The 21,444-nt window shown below is 31.9% G+C and overlaps 1 protein-coding gene across 9 annotated transcripts in view; it reads left to right on the top strand.

Moving 5' to 3' along the window:
- The window catches only part of LOC107451801 (protein CBFA2T1), an 87,517-nt gene that overhangs the window by 59,063 nt on the left and 7,010 nt on the right, over window positions 1–21,444 (top strand). For 4 of the 9 annotated variants that reach the window (XM_016068021.3, XM_016068022.3, XM_071182295.1 and 1 more), the window contains 6 exons: window positions 12,281–12,367; window positions 13,886–14,112; window positions 17,001–17,090; window positions 18,910–19,106; window positions 19,812–20,053; window positions 20,388–20,452. In XM_016068021.3, coding sequence (XP_015923507.1) covers window positions 12,281–12,367; window positions 13,886–14,112; window positions 17,001–17,090; window positions 18,910–19,106; window positions 19,812–20,053; window positions 20,388–20,452 — 908 coding nt within the window. Of the gene's footprint in view, window positions 1–2,336; window positions 2,720–8,451; window positions 8,817–12,280; window positions 12,368–13,885; window positions 14,113–17,000; window positions 17,091–18,909; window positions 19,107–19,811; window positions 20,054–20,387; window positions 20,453–21,444 lie in introns of those variants that run through there. The other 5 variants (XM_016068023.2, XM_071182293.1, XM_071182294.1 and 2 more) reach the window with 5 other exon arrangements.

Below are 21,444 nucleotides of genomic sequence, written 5' to 3'. Positions count from 1 at the left end.
TAAGATTTAAAAAAGTTTTACTACCGAAATCGCCCTATTTACATAAAGTTAAATAAACTACATTATGTTTTGTCGCGTTTCTATTATATGTCGAAATAAAACAAAACTTGCATTCGAAATGAAACTGAAAATATACCATAGCGCATGCGCAGTGATTACGTCTGTAAAGTTAACCAGCTGTTATCCACTCACGCGGAAGGGGAAAAAAAGTGAGTATTCCATGTTTTAAGCACATGCTTTTCTAGCAACACAGGTGATAAACATATAACGTGGATATAACTATTCCTACATATTTTTCTCTTTTTTTCTTGCAGATAAATTTCATATTCAGGGAAATTTTAATCTATTAGCGTGGGAATTATTAACAGCCATATATCATTTAATCATAATCATTCTTCATACTCAGCATCTTGTTTGAATTTAAATTTTTTTAAATTTCTTTTTTTGAATTATCAAGACAATTATTTATCACTTTATACATAACAAAATTCAAACTTCTAAATAACAGTATAGAAAAATAGGGAAGAAATGGAAAATGGAATAGAGCTAAATAAAAATTAAGCAACTGAGTCACTTTTAGCCTAATAATCATATTTTCGCATATTAACGCAAGCCTAAATGTTTGAAAGATTGGTTTTAAACGTTACGCAAAGTGCACATCATGGATAGAAAATAAATATTTAAGCGACAGGAAGCAAACAGGCTCACGAAATCGAAACGAATCACAATTGTGGAAAGCAATACTAGAAACAACCAAAAATGCTTGATTGCCAGCAGCAATAGAGAGGAGTAGAAGAACATAATATGAAACACCCTCAAGTTTTAATAGCCAATCAAAATGTTTGAAGTTTTTCTCAGCAATTCGTTCCGATTTAAAAAACTAGATTTTGATTTTTTTCCCCGTTTTTTTTTCCTTGTTTAAATTTTAATTTTCAAAACTTAATTTGCTTTTTTTCTTTTCATTTTCGCAAGATTTCTAAAAATGTATGTAAAGGTGATACAGAACTTCATATTCATACATAAAATGTTTGAATTGCATCTACAATACTTACATTAAAATACAATAAATGCATTGCAATACAATACAGACATGCATTGTATTTTATTGCCGATCTGTATTGCATAAAAAACATTCCTATTTGGGAGAGATGATATTTCAAAAGAATGTGATCAACAAATAGTTGTGGGGAAGTACTGTAAGCAAATTTCGTTTAATTTTAAAATTCATGCAATATGCTTCAATTACAAGGACATTTTTTATTGCACACATTGACCAACAGACATTACAAATACATATTAGGGTTGCGGTGGCTCAGGGGACAGAGCGTTCGCCTTCCAATGAGGTGAACCGGGTTCAAATCCCAAAGATGGCAGATACAAGCTCCTCATCCGGCTTGCACCGACCGCAGTGCTGACGTGAAATATCCTCAGTGGTAGACGGATCATGGGTTAGAGCCCTTGCCATCAGGCTAACCGTTGAAGGCTTTCGTGGTCTTTCACTCCATGTAACGCAAATCCGGGTTAGTTCCATTCAGGAAGGTAAACTTCTCCTAATACTTGATTCAGGAGTTCTCTTGTCCTTTGGATTGGGTTCAAAATTGCAAGGCAACGTAGTTGAACATTAGTAGTCGTAAACCCGAAAATTGGGTCGGCTGTTCAACTACGGTTATAAAATAATATATAATCAGCTAAATTTTTCAATTTAAATTATTTCATACTTTGTTCTTGGCAAAATAATTCAAACTATCAAAAAAAATCTCTCTAGAAAATCAGACTCTTAATAAGTTTCATTTGTATACACTATGTTTTATAGACAAAGTGTTTTATCTCTAGTTATTGTCTCTAGTTATCTAGTCTGTGATTAGAGTAGTTAAAATACTTAAATATATCCGGATCACACACACGAAATAAAATTAAAAAAATTAGAAAATATCGATTTAAACTATTATGAAAATTTAATTCGAAATGCATGCTTAAATTTATCTTTCCGTTTTAAAAGCATTGAACTTAAACTGTTATCTTTTAATTCTAATAAAAAGATCGATTACGGCATCTTATTTCTTGCATTTTTACATTACAAACCATATTGTAGAAGCATTTTTGATGTAAATATTTTTGATTACCTATGTGTAAATCTTATGTTTTTAAAATTCTAAAATATTTTATAAATTATAGCGCAGTAATTCGGTTCAAATAAAAATAATGAGGCTTAGATTATAATTGATTATCTTTCAATGTGTACTTAATCAGTTCAATAAATGCGCCAAGAGTACAGATTTTGGCGATAATCAGTCAGGTATTTTTGAACAACCCCCAGGTGACAGCTGTGCTAAACTCATGCATACTATACCCAGCTGTATCTATTATTGTTCATTCGTCTCATTTTTAGGTCCACGTATAACGGTTGCATTTTCTTTTTTCACTTTATCATCTATCTATTAATCGATGATTCGCAATTAATCTGTAAAATAAATTATTTATAGATATTTGTAAATTTTTTCTTCTAAATTCGTCGTGGCTTCTTTACAAAATTTTGCATTTTGCTGTATTTTTTCCTTCAAAGTTTGTAATTGTACAAGAAAAATTTCGATCATAGTAATTACGCTGTTTAATAAAAGGTGTGATCCTTGGCGTATTTTTTCATGTCATGGTGATCAATTTTTTCGGTTTATTATGACTGGCGACGTTTTATTATCCAATATGCTATTTCGCTACAGGGGTAAGTATTTCTTTATTTCAATTTTATTAATTGTTGTGATTGAATAATTTTTGTTTTAATTTAAAATATACTTGAATGCTAACAATATTAAAAACAAATCGTTATTTTTTGTAATTAATAGTTTTGAATTTTAGTGTCTTCTCTATGTATAGATATACTTCTTAATTATCTGAAAATAATGAAAACTCAAATTATTCATTTACGTATCGAAGTCATAAAATATTATAATAAATGTTATGATTATGAAAATGTAAAAATATTAATTGATAAATAGCTCATTTAGTTAGTTTTTAATTCATTCATTATTAAAAGGATGCGATACAGTTATATATATTTTCCTCTTAGTATAGAGTAGTGAAAATTTCGAAAAAGCAATCACAAATATAAAGTAAAATGACAAAATGCAGAACTTAAATAAATAAATAAATAAATAAGGAATTAAAGAAATAAATCATTCATATTAATGTACTTGAAAGCAATATTAAAATATTTTAACTATACGCTTGCATTGCTTGACAGACAGAAATTGCTGCATAAAAGGGTGCCATTTATTGTTTCTCATCACGGTGATATTTAAAGTTTATCTCAGTTAAGAAACAACACAATCTTAACTATCGTATGCTCTTCTAATTATAGCATATTAATCTCGTATAATTGCAGTGCATTAATTTATAATTTGAATATATAATTACAGTGTATTGTTGTTGCGCATGCCTGTTAAGGCAGAGGGGTGCGATTGTTCTTGTTTTCCAGCGGCGCCATCTATGACCAATAATTCTACTTCTGCCACACCCATACGTCACGCCCGTTCATAGGGTGAACCCATTCATGCATCCATTCATTCATCCATAGATCGTAATTTAGACCCGAATCAGAGAACGATCAATTTCCAATTCAGTACCCCCAGATGTATTGATTTGCTACGGGAAATGAAGGACTTTGCTACTCGACAGATTTTACGTGCATCAGAGACCATTTTACCACACCGGCCGTGGAGTTCGAACTCACGAACTCTCGGACATGGGCCCAGCACCCTACCGACCAGGCTATCCCGGCCTCACAGTATATTAATATATGTATATGATTATAGTATCTTAAGACAGAAGACAGATACTTAATGTGTGGTCATTTCTTCATCCTATATATATTTTCTTTAATAAATTAGTATTATTTTAAATCAGAACGTTTCAGGACATTTTGCAATAAGTTGCGTCTAATCTTTTAAATAAAAGAATGATTTTATGCTTATTTCGCTATTGTTACCGAAATTAAACTGAGTCACGTAAAAAATGCACTTCTAATTACACAAGTATTTAATTTCAATTTCTTTTTTAATTTTTTTAATATGTTTTGAGGACATAAACCATTCTGTATGTATGGGTAAAATTCTGGTTATGTTTTCCTCCATGCATCATTTTCCTTTCAATATCATGCGGGAAAGCAAACTTGTTCAACTGAGAAGCATTCTCTCTGTTTTAAAAATAAATCCGAAAAATAATTTCTCTGTGTGTGAAACGGATCCGTGTAAATCTCGCATTCTCTATATCGCGCTGCATCGTTTGTTTCCACCATACCATTCGCTGTGCTTCAGCTACGGATTATCTGCGAGAGAAAAATTACACCTAGAGGTAAATGTTATGTCGCCTTAAAAAAATAATAATTTTTGTTTCTTAATTTACGTTATTAATAATTGATCTATGCAACAAAAAAATGTACTTTTCTATATCATGCGGGAAAGCAAACTTGTTCTACTGAGAAGCATTCTCTCTGTTTTAAAAATAAATCCGCAAAATAATTTCTCTGTGTGTGAAACGGATCCGTGTAACTCTCGGATACTCTATATCGCGCCGCATCGTTTGTTTCCAATATACCATTTGCTGTGCTACAGCTACGGATTATCTGCGAGAGAAAAACTACACCTAGAGGTAGATGTAATATTGCTTTTTTTTTTTTAAAAAAAAATTCGTTACATAGTTTAAGTTATTAATAATTGGTTTAAGAAACAAAATAGTGTCCGATCATGCCCAAAAGCAAAACATTTTTTTAAAATTTACATATAATACATAAATCTAAATTTTTTTAAATTTTTTAATCTATTTCTTAAAAAAAAAACTTTAACAATCAGTAACAATTTTTTCAAACATATTTTAAAAGAAAAACTGAATCAATCCACAGATAATTGAGAGTTCATTCACAGTGTTCAAATTAAAAACGAACCACCCTGAATAACTTTTAATTTAACGGTTGGATCTTCACGTTCTGGGACTCCATCTTAATGTTTCGAGGGAAAGACCTCAAAAATGCTTTTTCTTAATTAACATACCTTTTTTCCGACGCATTCGGATTTCTGACCCCCAAAGTATAAAGGGTACTAGCTATGTGGGAAATATGTTCCTAATAGTTTGGTCGGAAGAGCAGTCCAAAGTTCGGACCCCTTCAACTTAATTTTGCTTTTTGTGTAATACACCATATCTCGAGAACTTTTAAAGTGAACTGAAAAAAATTGAACACAATTATAAAATTCGTTTATTCAAACATAATTCCATACAAAATATTACTTTTTTTGCTTAGATTATATTACGTTTTCCCATTTCGAGTATTTTTTAACGCTATATAGATATGAGATGATAAAAAAATAAAATGATCAAGAACTCAGTGCTGAACTACATAATGAAACTATGCATTAAATTTAAAGACATGACACGAATAATAATGCTAAAATAGTTTCGATTATTTCTTCATTTATTATTATTTGCTGCCCACCCCTCTGATTTTACGTTATTAAATTTAACAAAGCACATTTTTTTGCAATTTATCCCATCAGCTTTTATTATATTCCCACGTAAATGGTATTTTTTTTTCCCTAAGGATTTCGGGCAGGGACCTACGACGAACTGGTAAAGTTGATTCTTCGGAGTTATTTATTTGCTCACACATACGTATACAGGCCTGTGTGCTGAACTCAGATTAATTTATAAATTCTTGTCGAACTATAGTCGAGTTGATCAGAAGATAACTCAAATTATAAAAAAAACCTCACAAAAATACATTCATTGTTACAGCCAGATTCGAACCTGCTTCATCCACGATTTAAAGTATTAGGCGGAATCACAAATCCCTTCTTTCAATTCCCTTTTTCGGAGTTGAACGATTATTTATTTATTATTACTCACGCATATGCATAGTTGTGAACTCATTTCAAATCTCGGCTTTCAAACCCTTGCCTATTTGAATAAAAGACAGCACAAGTCAAGGATATCGCAAACAAACATCCAGAGTTACTGCGGATTTCGAACCCGCTACCGTTACCCTAAGGAGCTTTTAGCGGAACGGCGTGACCGCGCGACAAAGGATGTGCCCTTACGGCTATGCTACCACTTTTTCTTAATTCATAGAGTGTCGTTAGGAATTTTCATAAACACAAATATTTTTACTGTTTATTGGATTAAGCCCAATGTACGTTTTACTTGTTATGCTGTCCTGCAGTGGACTGATCGTTAAGACACGGTTCCCAGCGGTTCACCGAAGTGAAGCATCACTGACTGCGGTCAGTGAGCGGGTGGGTGACCACTTGGATCAGTCTGCGTAGGGACCGAGGGTGTGCGGTATTGGTCCTCGTTAAACTGTGCTACCGTAAAGTGCTCGACTTCGCGCGCAGGTCGTCGGGCTACCGAAGCGGGGGTGCCATCCCCTCCGCAGAGGATCAAAATTGTGATGGCATGTCTTCGGATCATCCTCCGGGATGTTTCCCAGACCGTCGCCAATAGCCCATTGTGCAGCTCTAGTGCGACGTAAATTAACAACAACAACAACAACTTGCTATGCTAGCTTGTAAGTTTAAATCTTTATTAAAAATTTGTTAGTTAAACATAAAAAAGAATGTATTAAATTCCTTCTGATTAATTTTACTAAAAGTTAGATTAAATTTGATTTTTTTTTCTGTTCTTTAAAAAATAACTGTTATACATTTTTGGTAGCCTTTAGTGTAGTTAGATTTACATTAGCAGTCAGTCAAAGTAAAATTCAATTTTTGGTTATTATTTTTAAGCTTTTATTTTGTGAGATTTATGGTTATATATTTTTAATGGAAAGAAATCCGTTTTTACGAAATAAATTTCAAGTTTATTTCAAATTTTAGGCATAGTTTTCTGTTCAGGAAAACTAATTTATTTTAAATTATTGAGGGAGAGTTTTTTACTACCATGATTTGTTTTTTTTTTTTTTTTTTTGCCAAATCTTTGCCAAGATGTTGTATGAGAAATATATTCTTGTTTACTAAATACTAAATTTCCTGTAGTTCTTTCTTTTCAATATATTCTCCAGATCAAAAACTAATATTCAGCTTAAAAAATCTATAATGCATTCATTTTCGGACAACAAATCTTATTAATATCAACTTAAAAACATCGTGAGCGTTTATTACGTAACTCCGGCTATTTTTTAACCTCGTGGAGTTTATCTTTTTGGGATTCAATATTTCCCAACTTATCTTCTATTTCTTTCTTTCCAGCACGTATAGTTTTTAGCTGTGTATATAATAATTTTTTTATAAGTAAATGCAGTTTAAATTGTACTCAAAGCGTGAAATAATGTTACTTTTCTTCATTAATGACATATTAGCTCCGTATTTATTTTAATTATTTCTATAAAATTAAAACAACGCAAACAAAAATCTTATTTTTAATAATGAATCTTACTTATAGCAACTATTAGACATAATGCCTGAAGTCGATCCTTTTTTTAAAAAAAAAAATTAATGCCGTTTAAATTGTACCAAAGCGTAAAATTTTAAGATTATTTTTATTCATTAATAACATAATTATCATAATTTCATTTCTTTTTATTCAGTGTAAACGAGCAGTGGTGGCTCAGGGGATAGAGCACTCGTCTCTCAATGAAGTGCCGCGGATTCGAATCCCAGCAATGGCTGGTCGATACGAATTCCGCACCCCGCTCGCACCGACCGCAGTGCTGATGTAAAATATCCTCAGTAGTTGACGGATCATGATTTCGAATCGCCTTGCCGTTGCGCTAACAGGGGGAGGTTTTCGTATTTTTCTTCACCATGTAACGCAAATGCAGATTAGTTCCATCAAAAGGCTTGTTTCTGCCAATGTTTGATACCCTTGTTTTCTGGGTGAGGCTCAAAATTACAAGGCTGTGGAGTTGATAGTCGTAAATTTAGGATTGGGTCGGCTATTCATCACTGGTTATAAAACTATAAAAACAAAATAAAATGTTCAACGTGAACAGATATGCGAACTAAATAAATCATTAAAAAAATTTCATTTTCAAATAATGAGTAGCAACTTAAAAACGTGATGTCTGTTATGTAAGTAAAATCATTATTTCTTTCTATTGAAAATAGAATACGTTTAAATGGTACCTAAAGCGTGATATTGAAGGTCGTGTATCTTTATTGATTTTATATTTGTCGCAAATTATTTTTACGGAAAACAGCACGTGCTTAGGTACCCTCACATGACATTGAAAACGTAAAAACTTCACTTTTATAGATACGTTTTGTTGTCTCCCATCCTGTGAAAACATTTTCTATTAGTAATGTTTAGCGCCTGAACAAATCATGCATTTTTGGCGCCATACGTCACCGATAAAAATCGAAAACAATTTATTTGGCGTGAAAATTCAGCTTTTTTACTCTGAGGATAGGAAATATACTTTTTTTTTTAATGTTTTATTTCGCCAAGACTTAAAAATCTTGCATTTTATTTTAAGATGCCAGCTGAACTTCGTCAATTAGGAAACGAATTTCATTACAAGGCATAAATAGAGCAGCAATACACGTTTTTTAATCCCACGAAGCAATTATTAACCGGATGAAAGTGGGTAATTGTTTATACCAATTGTCTCTCTATAAAACCTTAACTTAAAAAAGTTATCTCAATTATGGGGAGAATTATTGTTTCGATCTTGCGTTGAAAAGTTGACTTTTGAAGACTTAAAGGACTCAATTGTTTAAAGTCTTGCTTAATAATATTTGTATAAAAGTTATTCCAACTTTGCCAAGGATTTGTAGTTTTATCGTCAGTCTTCACAGGTACCATGAAGCTTGAAAGTTTTCGCATATCCAGGTTTTGTATGTATAAATTTTCACCATAAGCGATCAATACTCAAAGTTCCTATCACTTTAAATGTTATGTTATCCCCTTAAATGGCGTTTTGCGGTAATCGCCCTTAATATAAATTATTAGAATCCTGGTCAGTTATGAAGTCTAAAAAGAATAGCAAGTGAGCATGAAAAAAAAGTGTTATGGAAACCTTATATATCACTACTGAGGAAAGAAAGATTGGAAACTTCAGAACCTGCTTCATTTCTCATGGAAACTAAGTGAAGTTTAAAACACCTCCAAGTTTCCTAAATCAATCAAACTGGTTTTTGTATTTTTTCCTTGGTAGTGATTCATTAGATTTCTTTAACTTTTTCCCTCGCTTAAATATTTATTTGCGGCCTATAATATGCATACTTTTTAAATTTCATTTATATCAAAAAATATAGTTTAAGGGTGATGATTACGAAACACTCTCTACATTGGACTTAGCATTAATTTTCAAAATTTCTACCTTCTTAGAAAGCAAATATCATGACAATTTGAAAGTTGTTGCATTTTATTAAATTTTAACTTCTAGAAATTTAATATACATGGAGTTCAAAAGTTTAAACTATAATTTCAAATTTCGAATAAGTTATGTTGGTTTTACTTAAAATTGCCAAATTTTCTTTAGTTTTACTGATCTGTTTTAATCTTAAGACTGGGTAATCAAGTAAATATTTTAATTACAGAAAAATAAATTTTTTTTCTTGATAGAAGCTATAGTTTTTAGCACAGTACATAATATTTTTTATGAGTAAATGCAGTTAAAATTGTACTCAAAGCTTGAAATTTTGAGATTATTTTTCTTTATTAACGATATGTAATTTCAGTAATAATTTTTATTACTTCTTTAAAATTTAATAGCTAACGTACATAATCATACAAATTCTACGAATTTTAATAAAAAATAATAACTAATGCACATTACAATTCATTAAAAATTACATATAATATTAGAAACATCTAAATAAAACGTAAAGATTTGTTTTATAAAAAAGTAACTAAAATAACCCTTTTCATTTTTCTAAGGAAAAGAATTTAGGATATCGAACAAAATATGATTTATAGTTAATTCTTTAAAAATCAATGTATAAAATAAATGGTTTCAACGGGATTTCGATACGCATGAAATGTTACTCAAAAAAATTAAGAATTATTTGAATGACAAAAGGAATACCTCTTACCAATACTTGGAAAATAAATAAAATATAAAGACATTGAAACTTTTATCTAAATTAAAAGTTATTTCTCCCTTATCCCCCAAATACTCAGCGATATGTGAATTTTGTCTGATTTCTGTTTCAAGTTACAGAGTATCTGTTTATCATCTTGACCCTTCAAAAAAGGATTGCGAATTGTTGTTGGTTTTTTTTCAGTTATATTTTATTGAATTTGTGAGCTATTGTTTAACTATAGCTAAATATAGCTCAGAAGGATTTTTTGCTGCTAACAGTATCTAATTTTCTGTCTTTCAAAGTTGCAAATTACTAAATGTAGCTTTGAAGGCATGCATCGAATTTTAATTTTTTTTTTCTAGTTATAAATTTATGAAACTTTGTCATTTATTCGTATGATAAAATAAGGCGAATCTTTCTGCGCTTAAGTCCTGATCTGAAAACAAATCGTGGTACTTGCAGCTACGAAATTTGACGTGAACGTAGTAACGTAACGTTTGTCAATAGTAACGTAACATTGCTAAAATCTCTGACACGCCTCAGTGTCTCGCAGAGGACTAATCGTTAAGACACGGTTCCCAGCAGATCACCGAAGTCAAGCATCACTGGCTGCCGTCAGTGTGCGGGTGGGTGACCGCTTGGATTTGTCTGCGTAATGACCGAGGGTGAGCAGTATGGGTCCTCGTTAAACTGTTCTACCGTAAAGTGCTCGACTTCGCGTGCAGGTCGTTAGGCTACCGAAGCGGGGGTGCCATCCCTGCTGCAGAGGATCAAAATTGCGATGGCGTGTCTTCGGATCATCCTCAGGGATGTTTCCCAGACCGTCGCCAATAGCCCATTGTGCAGCTCTTGTGCGACGTAAATGAACTACAACAACGACACGCCTCAGTGTTACTTGCTCACTGGCTGTGGTCAGTGTGCAGGTGGATGATCACTTGGATCAGTCTGCGTAGGGACTGAGGGTGTACGATATTGGTCCTCGTTAAACTGTTCTACCGTAAAGTGCTCGACTTCGCGTGCAGGTCGTTGGGCTACCGAAGCGGGGGTGCCATCCCCTCTGCAAAGGATCAAAATGGTGTCTTCGGATCATCCTCAGGGATGCTTCCCAGACCGTCGCCAATAGCCCATTGTGCAGCTCTAGTGCGAAGTAAATTAACTACAACAACTACTACAACAGTGTTACTTGCATTTTATTTGCCTTCGTACAAATAGCATGCAATTTACTTTGATAAGATAGTTTCGTTGGTAAGAAATATGCGATCATCTAACTTCCTTTATTTTGGGTGTTGGTTTAGCTTTTTTTCAGATTAGGTGTTGGTTCAGCTTTTTCTTTTTTGGTTTAGCACGTCTAAACCAAAAAAGAAAAATGAAGGCGTCTGTACGTTATCAAAAATAACAATAATAAATATCTATTTTAGAGAATTAAGAAAAAATATAATTTTTTTTAACAAAACCATTCATTATTTTTTTTTAAAGAAAATGACAATGATTTTTACTAGAATTGGAAGTTTTTTATCTTAAACATTCGGCAGAAGAAATTTAGATGTCTTTTACAATTAAACTGCTCACGCGTGAACAAATGCATATTGCACATTACATTTTTAGTAAAAATATTTTTAAAAAAAACATTAGTTTTATAAATAAATTTAATTCAATTGTAAACGACACTTCCTTACGAAATTATTAAAGCTTTCCCGAATAAAATGACATACATGTTGACCTTCATTTAACATGTATGTCATTTTATTCACGAAAGAAAACTGATTCAGTTTGAAAATGAGTTTCCTCGTCGATAGAGTTCTCTCTGAAACTGAAATCGTGAGTTTTTTTTGTCGCAACTCCATTTAACTACTGCAGAAGAATTAAAGGTATACAAATGCAAACTAGTTCTATTATTTTTTATACACAATGATGTTGTTATACAATTTATTTTTCCTCTTCTATGGAAGTAAATACTTTATTTTTAGTTAAATAAATCTTGCGTATATAAAATTAGTATCATTCACTAACCGAATGCCAAATCTCTTAACTTCTTTTTTGAGTAAAAAATAAATTTATATTAAGTATATGAGTCAAATTAATTTATTCTTATTAAACTTAAATTACATCATCGCCACAGTTTTAGATTTTTCCAAATTTAGCCTGAAAAAAAAACTTTATTATTTCCCTATTTTCAGCTTATTATTGCAAAAATCATTCATTTGTGTATTTCATTATTTCTTCTTGCTTATTCTTTTTTTAACAATTATTTATATAAATATCTTTCTTTCCAGATCTTCCCCTGGGCATAAAAATGCCGGATTCCCCGGACAGTTTAGTAAAGACCCAGATAAACTGTAATTCAACTAATGCAATGGCAGGTTAGTTTCAATTATTTTTGAAAATGTACTTGCGATGCTTGATCAAAAATGTAATTTTGTCTTAACTTTCTTCTCACTTTACTGTGACATTGAAAAGATATGTGCTTTTTGCATTAAATTAAAAAATGCCGTGTTTCATAGCCTTGCAAATAAGATCGAATCTATAGATTTTGGTTTCATTATTAAGCTTGTATAAAAAAAATTATGTATTTAATTTAGTGTTCACATAGAAAATAATTATTTCATTCCAAAAAATAACATCAAACTTATTAAATGTATATTATTACACTGAGGAACAAATTTGTGTTGCATTTATACAAATATTTGATCTTACCTAATTTGGGTCAAGAAATATCAAGTCTGAAATTAATTTTGCTTCTGAAGCAACAATTTTTTTTTAAAATATGAGATTATTAGTTTCTTCTTTGTCGAAATGTAAAAGTAACTTCTAGGGGAGTTAGGATTAAAATCGCATTGGATAGCATGCCCGAAAATGTCATCGTAGTCGGCTAAGGGTGCTTCTCTATTAAGACCAAAAGCAGTTCACACGAAGAAACAGTTCATAATAGGGAAAGCACCCCAAGTGGCGTATAACTACAATCCGTGAATCGATAACTATACAGTTTTAATTCTGATGATGTGCCCGAATGCCTCCAGTAGTTTGTTACAATATTTACATGACCCCCTGTTAATATACCACGTTTTTATCGTGCAAATTTCGACAAAAAAATGAACTAAAATTCATATCATAACTGTAGATTGTTGAGAAAAACCGATTACAGATTTGAAATCAGCAATACGAAAGTGTCCAAGATCTGTTTAAAAAAACGAAAGCAACAGAAAACATCAACAACAAAAAATTATGTTCCCCCTGTGTTATTTTTGATAATGCTATTGAAAATAACTAAAAACAAACAAAATAAAACGTTTCCCATTAAAAATAATCGATTAATTTGCGGGCATTTAATTACTATAAAATGCTTTTATGCTAACCAAAAGGGCAAATTTTAGAAATTCACGCAGTTAATTGAGCCTATATAGCACCAATTTTCTTAAGTAGTTTCTAAATGTTTAAAAATATAACTAATAGACGATTACTCGATAATTTTTTTAACAAATGACAGCACTTGATTAGTTATATTTTATTAAGTGAAAGATGAGATTTAATCTCACACAGAGAAATCTGATTTAAAAAGATAGAGAAGCTATGCCAACTTTCCATAAAAATATATCTCGCGAAGTATTTGTGGTGGAACATTAGAATCCTATTACTTTTGTTGCGATTAGAGTAGATTTGAAAACTTTCAACAACAATAAAAGTATTGTAAAAGTAAATTAGTTTTAAAAAAATTATTCCACAGTTGATATGACAAGAGAAATATAACCCCATCCTTGAAGCTTTAAAAAAAATTAGAAAGTCATTGTATTTTATATTAAAAATTGCCAACTTAATTGATTCCTGAAATAATTATGCCAAATATGAGTTTCTTTCCACCCTGATCTTAATTGTCTGCCTAGGTGTGAACGGTAATCATTCACCTCATCCTCCGGGTGGGACACCTTCACCTCCCATGAATTCATTGCCATCATCCCACAACCTGGAGACAATGCCCAATGGGAACGGGAACAGCAGGAGTAAGCATGTCATCAAGATCAAAAGGTTTCTCGCCACCTTGCAGCAATTTGCCTCCGACATGTCCACCGATGTAGGCGAACGTGTACACAATCTCATTATTGGATTGGTGGTGAGTAGTTTGCATCATTTTACTTTCCTAGTATATTTTACATATTTGTTTTTTCTAAAAATAAAACTCTGATTTAATGAGTATCTTCTGAAAAAAAATTAGAGCTTCACCAGATAAGTTAGTTGAAATCATAGGTATAGGTTAATGCAGAAATCCTTAGAAAGGCAAAGCAGAAACCAATTAATCTGAAAATTAAAAAAAAAATAATAGTAATAATAAAATAAACAAAAAACGTAAATGGAAATAGATTGCTCATGTTCTACTTAAACCTGAAAAAAACAAACCAAAAAACTAAAACCAAAAAGTAAATAAATTTTTTGATTGGAACCCTTAGGGCAGTGTTTCCCAAAGTGTGGTACGCGTACCCCCAGGGGTACGGGAACAGTTTAGTGGGGTTATGCGAAATATCTTGCAACAAACGAAATTTTCAAAAAAATAAATTGACATTTTTAAAATGAATAAAAATAAATAGTCACTCATCGGATAACTTTTTCAAAACAAGTTACAAAAACACTGAGTGAAAATTAATTTATGCTTAATTGCTTACTTTTATGACATTTAACGCAATAAAAAGGAATATATTACCTTTTCTACACCAAACAATTGCTTTATAACAAAGAATTTCTCACTGACTTATAGAGCTAATAATCAATGCACCACGTGGTTTACTTAAGAAAAATGCTGCAATAAGTTTAATTTTAATCTAGTTTATGTCTTTTTACTAGAACGTATCTCAGATGGGCATTAGGAACAAAAAAAAAACGTGAGATACAAGATTACCCATGAGACACGGGGATGTGCAAATTTGCAGGCAACTTTCGCTCGTGTCAGACACTTACAAATGCATTAAGGGATTAATCTTCAAATTGAAATTAGCTTCAGCTTTCCTTTATATTTTTTCACGAATTAGATATTATTGTATTTTTAATTTATGATAAACGTATAGTAAAAGGAAGAAATATTATATTGTAAAGGAATTATGTATTGTAAAAGAAGAAATATTGTATTGATGTTGTTGTCGCCGGCCATTAAAGCAGAGGGGGTGCGATTGTTCTTGTTTTCCAATGCCATCTATGGCCAAGAATGCTTCTGATACACCGATACGTCACACCCGTTTATATAGCGGACCCACTCATTCGTCCACAGATCGTAATTTTGATCGGAATCAAAGAACGATCAATCTCCAATTGAACCCCCAGAGGTATTGATCTGTTATGGGAACATGGAGGGCTTTGTGACCCGACAGATTTAACGTGTACCAGTCCCTATTTAGTACATGGGGAATCTTCGGCCGGCTGGATTCGAACTCCCATTCTCACAAACGTGAGTCCAGCACTCTGCCAACCAGGCTATCCCGGCCTTTATTGCTGTTAACGTGATTCAATATGTCTTTCTTTGTATGTTTTATTACAAACTTTATATTTTGTAACAAGTTTCAAAACTACATAACACTAATCACGATACACTTGTAATTGCTGCGAATTTCATAAGAGATGTCATTTACCTTTTTGGCGCTTGATAAACTTCCTCTCAAAACTGTTTGTTTTTACAGCCGATGTTCTTATTTCTCTAATCGAAAAAATATAATTGGAAACGAATGTTTTGAAACTCAAATTATTCAAAACGTCTCTACGTGACGTCTTAACGGATATAGATTAAAGAAATTATCTTTTTTATGTAGTTTTGTTTTTAATCTGTTCAAAAAATATTTGTGTTCGTGAAACTATTTCAAAATTGTTCAATTGGGAGTACCTGCAACTCGAGAAGAAGATCGCTGAAATCAGCTGGTTATCTATTATATCCAAGATTCACTGTTATCTATTTTCGATCGATTTAGTTCAGATTGTAACAACAATCAAGTCCCGCAGTGTAGTGTTCGTTAAGACACGGTTCCCAGTAGATCACAGAAGTCAAGCATCACTGGCTGCGGTCAGTGTGCGGGTGGATGACCACTTGGATCAGTCTGCGTAGGGACCGAGGGTGTGCGGTATTGGTCTTCGTTAAACTGTTATACCGTAAAGTGCTCGACTTCGAGCGCAGGTCGTCGGGCTACCAAAGCAGGGGTGTCATCTCCTCTGCAGAGGATAAAAATTGTGATGGCATGTCTTCGGATCATCCTCAGGGATGTTTCCCAGATCGTCGCCAATAGCCCATTGTGCAGCTCTAGTGCGACGTAAATGAACTACAACAACAACGACATATTTATCAACTCTGATTGGTTTAAAATTAATTTCAAATCACTGAAAATATTTGAAAATTTAACCTACTTCCTTTTTAGCAATCAATTAATTATTATAAGTTTAGGGCCAGGATATTCTGGTTGGTAGGGCGTTGAACCGTGTTCAAAAGGTTGTGATTCCGATTCCCTACGGCTGATGCATCTCCGTGTTCAAAGTGGTGACTGGTGCATGCTAAATCTGTTGGGGTCACAACATCCTCCAAGTTCCCATAACAAATCAAAACCTGGGGGTACTGGATAGGAGATTGATCATCGAAATTACGATCTGCAGATGAATGAATGGGTCCGCTCTATAAACGGGTGTGACGTATGCATGTGTCAGAAGTCAAATTCTTGGCCTTAGATGGCGCCACTGGGAAACAAGAAGAACGCTCCCCTCTGCCTCGGTATTGACAATTGGCATAAGACAACAACAACATTATTAAGTTTGCGCATTTTGCAAATTTTCAGAAATACTCCTAAAAATGGCGCATTTTAAAATTAGGTATAGAGATTCAGCTACCTGAAATCATCCCCTTCAAGCAACCTTAATAAAATTAATGAAATTTAAACTTTCTTAACTTCAGGACAATTCATTAATTTTTTTAAAAAATTAGATTTACTCTCTTTTAATATATCTTTTGTTCTTCTTTTTCTGAAAAAAATGTAGAGTTCTTCAGTTACCATAGAAGATTTTCATCATAAAATTCAAGAAGTCACGAATTATCCATTAAGGCCATTCGCAATTCCTTTCCTAAAAGTAAGTTGAAATTATTTTTGATAAATAAATAATTTGTCTTGTTTTGCTTTTGATAAAAATATCCGACTAGGTAAAAATCAACAATGTCGACGAAAATTTCGATTTTCTTTTTTTTTTTTTTTTTCAATCCATATTCGAATTTTGGTGTGAATTAGCTTTCCAAAACCCGTTAAATTTTTTATCTTAATTCTGTCGAAATAAAGTTATAATAGTTTTTTTCGTATACTGACAGGCGAAACCGAATCGGAAGTAAAAGACAAAATTCATTTTCAGAAATTAGTTTTCGAATTTTTTTTGTTCTCAGAATTTTTCTGAATAGTATTTAATAATTTTGAGAATCGAATATTTTTTTTAGTTGAAACCAGTCGGATACCTTGACTTTTTCTAAAAAGTGAAAAAAAGAGACGTATAAACATTTTCTCTGTTTATAAATGACAGAAACTATATTCTAGCGTCAGCTTTTTTTTTAATAGAAGAAATCATGAATTTAATTTAAAAAATGATGAGTAAAGAAAACAAACCGAAATCCATCCCCAAAAAATTGATTATTTCTTTCTGTAGTTTATTTCTCTCTGATTATTTCTTTCTGACTTTTAATACATATTAATTAAAATAGTTTAAGTTCAAATTATATATGTTTATGTGAGAGAGTTTTTAGGCAAAAATAAATTGAATAACGATGACTATTTTTTTTTTCGAAGGCCGAAAAATATTTGACACTTATTTTCATAGTAATTATTCATTATTAAAGGAATAAATAAATAAATTAAATTTTGAACGTTATATAGGAATTGCGGACCCTCTAAGGGGAGCTACATTCATGAAATATAACACTTAGTGCATCGATCCTTTTAAATAGAAGGTCAAGCTATGTTTAATTCATGCCATCTTTGTTATAAGGGCTACCTCTATTTACATTAACATCAGTGAAATGCCAGTTCCATTTGAAAAATAATGGAATCGTACATTAATTAAATAAGAAATTAACTTAAAATTATTTTATTATTGTTTAAATTTACGTTTTTCTTAGAAATTTCAAAATATTGCTAATTTTAGTGGAATATTAAAAAAAAATAATCTACTTTTTCAACAGTATTTTTTTATTCAACAAATTGGTTGTACTTAAGTTTCGTTTTTCATTGCTGCTTGAAATTATACTCTTTATTCCTTGACTTTTAAAATTTTAAAACACCTATCTTCTCAGTTTCTTAATAAAACTTTACTCTTTCCAATATATATTTTATATTAAAGCGTTATTCTTTTCTGTATGAAACTGTTTTTTTCTTTAAATTTAAAATTTTTTCGTATTTCTTTATTTCAATTTTAAAAAGATTGATAAAATGTGTTAGTCCACTTAACAGATTAAATTTTTTTATTTTCAATTATGTAATATTTTTATATATTTTTGTTTGCAAGTGAGTTTACACTTAAAAAGGAACTTTACCCTGGTATCAGGTGTCTGGAAAAACGTTTAACAGTTTAAAAAAATTCTCCATCTTCAGCGCCAGCTATTGACGAACTTTTTAAATAATTCTGAAACTCGGCGAAAATAAACACGAAGTTTCCCGAGCATAACACAGTGCACCGTACATTTTTATCTTTTCTGTTTTCTTTAATTTTTGGGACACGGAATTTTTGGATAAAAGCTGTTTTTTAAAGCTGCAGCTTAGCACTCAGTACAAGTATCTAAAAAGATTAAATACTCTTCGATTAAGTGCTAGAATGTTCAATAGCAAAATTTTAATATTGTGCGATCTATCATTAAGTTTCATAAGGTAATATATATTGCTTATCAAGAAATATTATAATTGTTTTTTAGTCCCACCTACCTATTCTGCAATCCGAACTAATGAATTATTCAAGAATGGCCAAACAAGGCCTTACTCAGTACTTGAGACAGCATGAGAACACAATACTTGATACATCATCCCACCCTAACTCAGAACCATTTGAAATTTTCCAATCATCTTCTTCAGAAATCAAAGAAAACGGAAAACGAAGATCCCCCAGCTCAAGGTAAGCCTGAGTTCTCTTATTCCATATGAACATAATGTGAACTTCTTCCATACCACGATTTGAAAGTGGTAACTATTTCACACATCTATAAAAATGAATTTATCAACTGCCATTGTGGATTAATATCTACTACTATCGAAAGCTCCACCGTCATATTAAATGCTTTTTTGCAAATAATATGCTATTTTTAAGTGAAGTTTGTTACAGTTGCTCATATAATGTTGGGCAAACATTGGGATGTCTAGATTTTTCAATATTGGTCCCAGAATGACTTTCACTAATGGACCAATATTATTTTCTATGTAGGTCCTTTATAGATTTATAATGTTGATAAACATTGGGAAGTCTATATTTTTCAATATTGGTCCTAGAATGACTTTCACTAATGGACGAATATTATTTCCTATGTAGGTCCTTAATAGATTTATAGTGTTGGGTAAATGTTGGGATGTCTAGATTTTTCAATATTGGTCCTAAAATGACCTTGAACTTGTTGCTTTCATGCTATCGAAAATTAATGTTTTCGTAAATTTTATTCTTTTTACATACGTCTTGATGTCTGCTAAGCATCTTATGGTTCACATTTTGTTCACCAAATTTATGTTCATTTGTGCGTTCATTAATTTGCATAATACGATTTTGCTATTTCTATATCCATTCTTATTAACCCTGCATAAAATTTACAATGCTAGTGTTTGATTTCAGAAATGGGAAGATGGATTTGGATTACGGTGATACAAACGGTGACAGTCAACCACCTTCTAAAAGACATCATCCGATGCAAAGTCCAACTTTAGGATCTAGAACAAGTCCTGGCGCACCCCCCGGCCTCGGACTGCCTCCAGGATTAAATCTCAGAATACACGAAGATACCAACCACAGTTACCGAGATGGAAGGACCGACAGATATGATAGATTTGATCGGGAATTTTACAGACCTTTCTACAGTAGGTTCACTATAACTTCAATTAACAATTTCAAATACAAGATATATCATCATCGTAATTGAAAAGCGTAGTGGCAAAACATGTTAAGCAATATATTACCAATTTTAAAAAAGTTTTTAAAAAATCAGTTTTACTTTCAAGAACAGTTAAACTTTTTTTAAAAGTTAATACAACCTCATTTGAAGATTATCTGAAATAAAATCATGTTCTGTGGTTAGAGTTAAATCAGAAATGTGATTGTTTAAAACTTATCACACAAAAAAATAATAATTTATCATTCAATTAATATCTATTATTTCAACCTTTGTCTCATGTCTGAACAATTGTTTTGCAGATAATATTCCAAGAGATTTTGTGGATGACAGAGACATGGAAGAGGAATGGAGAAATATATATACGGTATTTATCTTAAACAAAATTTGTCCTCTTTTTTTTTAGAAACAATTGCTTTAAAAAAACTCGTGCAATCAGAAAAACAGCAATTCAAAGCAAGAAAATAACATTTCAATGATATGTTCAGTGTTTAAACGCAGCAATTTTTATTTTTGAAGCAGTATTGAGCAACACTTTTATATTTTTGGAACATCGTGGAGCATTACTTTTACACAACCAGAATTTCGAAATCACATCGCTAACCCGTGCAGAGTCGGCGAAAGAAAAAAAAAGCACTTCCACAGATCCGTAAACTCCGAGAGTATCCGTACTAGTACGAGATGCAATAAGAGTGCCAAATTGAGTTAACGTGCGTGTGATCTTTGGAGCTGGAGTCAGAAAAGCTGGTTTGCTATATGATACCATAGGCCATGAAGAAGGAATCGCGTGATCTAGTATCAATCACGGTTCTGGGGGCTTGTCATAATAAGGGATTCATAATCGATTTCACAGATGACAATTTTTATCGAACAGCCGAAACAATTTTGAGTATAAGACTACTAATGTTCAACTTAATTTTGAACACAGTTCAGATCAAGTATTGGAAGAAATTTGTCTTCGTGCTTCGTGCTTCGTCAAGCAACAGCAAAATCAGCCATCATAAGCCTCTGGTAGTCCAAAAATATTGACTTAAGCATAAAATATGTCAGAACTATGAGTCATATAAGAAAGTGCATTGTTAAAATCGGTTAAATTAAGTTCTTAATTGTGTACAGAAGGCGCGAAAAAGGAGTCGAGAGTTTCAACCACACCAATACAATGTAGGTGTCTACATATAAAGTCATGACCAGTCGCGCTTATTATAACGTAACTCATCACCTCTGCACTAAATGGTAGAAGAATGAGTGAAAAAGACAGCTCGAATTACCTAGAAATTGTTGATTTGAATATATAGAACTCTAATTATAGAATCAAAATATTTACTAAATCTATTCTTTTTTTAAAAAAATTATTTTTGA

The sequence above is a fragment of the Parasteatoda tepidariorum genome, chromosome 6, assembly GCF_043381705.1.
Source record: "Parasteatoda tepidariorum isolate YZ-2023 chromosome 6, CAS_Ptep_4.0, whole genome shotgun sequence".
NCBI classification, from domain to species: domain Eukaryota; kingdom Metazoa; phylum Arthropoda; class Arachnida; order Araneae; family Theridiidae; genus Parasteatoda; species Parasteatoda tepidariorum.
Note: the sequence above shows the minus strand (reverse complement) of the source record. Positions and strands in the feature narration are given on the sequence as shown.